At 40.5% G+C, this 3424-nt stretch overlaps 2 protein-coding genes across 2 annotated transcripts in view; both read right to left on the minus strand.

The window, feature by feature from the left end:
- Positions 1 to 617: 617 nt before the first annotated feature.
- Positions 618 to 2267, minus strand: LOC115824055 (uncharacterized). Its single transcript, XM_030788138.1, has 2 exons — positions 2148 to 2267; positions 618 to 1965 (listed from the first exon to the last, which is right to left on the minus strand). Exon 2 carries the CDS (start codon positions 1963 to 1965, stop codon positions 1318 to 1320), a length of 648 nt encoding a protein of 215 aa, XP_030643998.1. The 5' UTR covers positions 2148 to 2267; the 3' UTR covers positions 618 to 1317.
- Positions 2268 to 2981: 714 nt separating this feature from the next.
- LOC115823816 (C-type lectin domain family 4 member E-like) overlaps positions 2982 to 3424 on the minus strand; it is a 2319-nt gene continuing 1876 nt past the window's right edge. Inside the window, exons 5-6 of the mRNA XM_030787839.1 lie at positions 3391 to 3424; positions 2982 to 3156 (exon numbers count right to left, since the gene is read on the minus strand). The exon at positions 3391 to 3424 is cut by the window's right edge and continues 76 nt beyond it. Of these exons, the coding sequence (XP_030643699.1) occupies positions 2982 to 3156; positions 3391 to 3424 (209 nt within the window). The remainder of the gene's footprint in view (positions 3157 to 3390) is intronic.

Genomic DNA, 3424 nt, shown 5'->3' on the forward strand with positions numbered 1-3424 from the left:
TACAGAGAAGGGCCATAGATGTAAAGCGGAAATGTCACAGAATCACTCTGGTCAACATCTACAGTGAGAGGGTAGAGACTGCACACCGGCCTAGTTATCCTGACACCATGTTTGGAAGCTCCTTAAAATTTGAGCAAAACACAGACGCTATCATCAATATAAACAGACAGTATTTTCTCAGGAAACGCAGCCAGCATCCACAAATTCTGATAACCTTCATCTCCAAGCAAGGACAGAGACTGTCTGCCGGCCATGGTAAATGCCCGAAATCCAAAATCATCAGTACTCCCTTGGACTCGTGCCATGCGCAGCAAGCCGGGAGAAAGACCAGTAAGATCTGGGAAGCCATACTCTCAACCTCCAGTTTGAACTTGCTCCTGCATTTCTCTTAACTCCAAGTAAACAGACACACTCCCCTGTGTGCCTAAGGCCATCCAGCTGATTAATAAGACTATAAAGGAGGAATTAGGATTAATCATTGATATAGCATAGCTTTCCAGCATAACTCTGACTCAGTTACATGAGATACGTGTCTAAATTTATATATATATATATATATATATATATATATATATATATATATATATATATATAAAGGAACAGATGCACTCCAAATGTTTTTCCATTTGTATCGGTGATTTATTGGTTTAAAGTCAACAACATCTCAAATCTTGTCAGTTAGCTATAAGTAACTATGTTACAATTCAACACATCATTATGTTTTATTAGATTTTTGTGTGATAAACTATGATGTTTTGTGTAAAATATGTATTGTGTTGCAGCTTGTTCGCTAACCAACATAAAATTAATTTGCTACCAAGATCACTGTAAAAAAAAAAAGAAAGAAAGAAAGAAAGAAAGAAAACAAGAAAAGCATGATTCATGACTGCACTACAGCCTTTATGCTACTATGTCCTTAAAAGTAGTTACATTCATTAAAAAACTGTTGCAAACAGGCTATTTATTTGTGTTGTTTGCTTTGTCTGGTAATGATGCCAAATGAGGTCCTGAGTCAGCACACTGTTGTGTCCGTCCTTGAACTTGAACAGTGAGAGGAAACATTGAGCTTGAGCTGTTTGGCTCAACTCGTTATTTACACAGGTATAAATGAACTCATGACCGCAACGACATACATGTCTTGATTCCATGGAGCCAGAACAACCACTGGTAAACAAAGGCAGTGGTGGTTGATTTAATCGTTTTCTTTGAGAAATTCCCAATAACAGAGAAGGAAATGCAATAGTCCTTTCTTCCTTTATTATAGTTGGGTGATTTTGCTTTATGTGGTCTATGCTGTCAGGAACCAACTTCTATAAATCAGCGCAAAAGAAACACCAACAACAAGATCAGGAATAGTAAAGACACCAACAGGAAAGCAATAAGAGCCCGTTTCAAATATTCCCTCGTGTCCGGACTGTATCCGGACTGCCTTAAAAATGTGGACAGCTCCAATTCTGGATCACGGATGTAAGCAATGAGTTCTGGGTCTAAGAGATGTGTGCGTTCACGATCAAAACTCCCAGACTCCCCATTCAACGAATGTTCGGTGACGTAGACCTTGGGAACGATGCTGTCTGGACGAAGCCTGACGATAACGCGATCTCTATTTTTGTCACGATTATACGTCAGCATCAGCATGTCGTAGTCCTCCCTCACATAATCCGGCAGGTTCTGGGCTTCAGGATAACTTTCCATATTCAGGTTTCCAACCTCAAAGTATTTTTCTCCACCTTCACGGGACAGAACAGGAACAATTTCTTCAAAGTTGCCAAAGTGATGGAAGCCATAGTCTCCCCTCTGAGGGTGGCACTTACAAACCAGGTTGTCATTGCTGTCAAAGAACACGCAGTCATTGGCAAACCAAAAAAGCAGTTTTAAGCCATGTCTAGGGAAGGGACGACCAAACCCCGAGTTTTTCAAGTCCTCCACTGTGTTCAACTGGCTATTCCTGACTGACCGTACCATCTTTGGAAACACAGAGAGAGAGAGAGAGAGAGAGAGAGAGAGAGAATGCATTGACACCTTGTTTCGGACCAACCTCATACAATTCATTGATATCTACGGGCACAGGTTGTGGCAATAACATTTCGCCAACCAAAGAATTTTTTTTGTTTGGGTTTTTTTATGGTTTTTAATTGTAAACTTACCGTTGTAAGATACTTCGAGAGCAGTCACCCTAGACTGGAAACGTAAGGACTTCGCAAACAGAAACTTAAGCGCTTTAGCTCTGGTTCAATCTCGTTTTCGCGCACTGCGCTTCGGAATCGGGAAACGAAACTCTTGTCCCCGCCTCAGCTCAAAGGTGAGTATGTGACGTCATTGAAACAGTTCACCTCTTACTTTAAACATTTTTTATTCAGAACGATGAGGAAGTCTTCAGTCTACTCTTTTCCCTTAATACAAAGGCTTAGCCTACGTTTTGAGCTGACGCTGGTATCAGCAGTCAAGGCCACCTTTTGTCTGGAGGCGCTTTTTGCAGAGACATAACGGCAGCACCGGACTCTGTTTGCAAAGCGTAGGATAGACTGTACCATGAGTCCAGAGAAGATTTTGTCAAAGCCATGTAATGCAGTGGTTCATGTCACACCGTGTCGTGTGGGGAGGGCTCGTCTCCGTTGACATTAATAAATTTGTCAAAGAAACTGAGGCTGATACCACTTAATCCTGTGAAATTTATAGTATTACGAAAAATAACACTCGTGTTTGCTTCTGTTGTGATTTATATTTATTTAATAACACTTAAAACATTCAGTTTCATAACTCTCTTCTGAATTTCCTTTGTTAACTTTACAATAAAAAAATGACTTGACTATGTCAGCCATATATCAGCTTGCCAAAGGTAAGCCGTCTTTACTCTTAAGACTTCGAAAGAGGCTGCAAGGTCACCTATCAATACACCGCTTCAGTTTCAGTCACATTAAAATCACTTTCTCAAACACCAGCAACGTTACTTGTCGGACGTTTTTTGTCAAAAGCATTTGTTAGTCACTGTTGCACTCAACTGCCGTGTCTCTACGCAGTTCACGTTCGCAGATCCAGTTTATGGCGATGGAGCAAGGCTGGTCGTTCCAGCTTGGAAGTCCTAAAGGAGAACTGTTGAAAACAGCACAGTCCTCGTTCTTTCCTATGTCGTTTGGTTCCCCTTTTCTCCAGTACCTGAAGAAGACAATTTGAGCTGTTGTTCATCTTGGTGTATTTTATGAACAGCTTTGGAATTCACATCTCTGTGAGGAAAAATCATACTTGACTTTCTCAAATGTACTCTTTTTAAAGAACTGAGAATGCTATGCGATATGTTCCAGGTGTCTATGTCTTTTTCAGTTTTGAGAAACACAAAGATGTGTGTTTAAATGTGCGAATATTTGAAAGAAAATTTTGTTTGTCCCCTACTTTTCACTCAGAGCTGTATTGTCCACCCATCTCC

The sequence above is a fragment of the Chanos chanos genome, chromosome 11 (genome assembly GCF_902362185.1).
Source record: "Chanos chanos chromosome 11, fChaCha1.1, whole genome shotgun sequence".
Taxonomy (NCBI): domain Eukaryota; kingdom Metazoa; phylum Chordata; class Actinopteri; order Gonorynchiformes; family Chanidae; genus Chanos; species Chanos chanos.

Excerpts from the sequence above, each read along its gene's own strand:
- LOC115824055 (XM_030788138.1), bottom strand. The coding sequence starts at position 1,965 with ATGGTACGGTCAGTCAGGAATAGCCAGTTGAACACAGTGGAGGACTTG.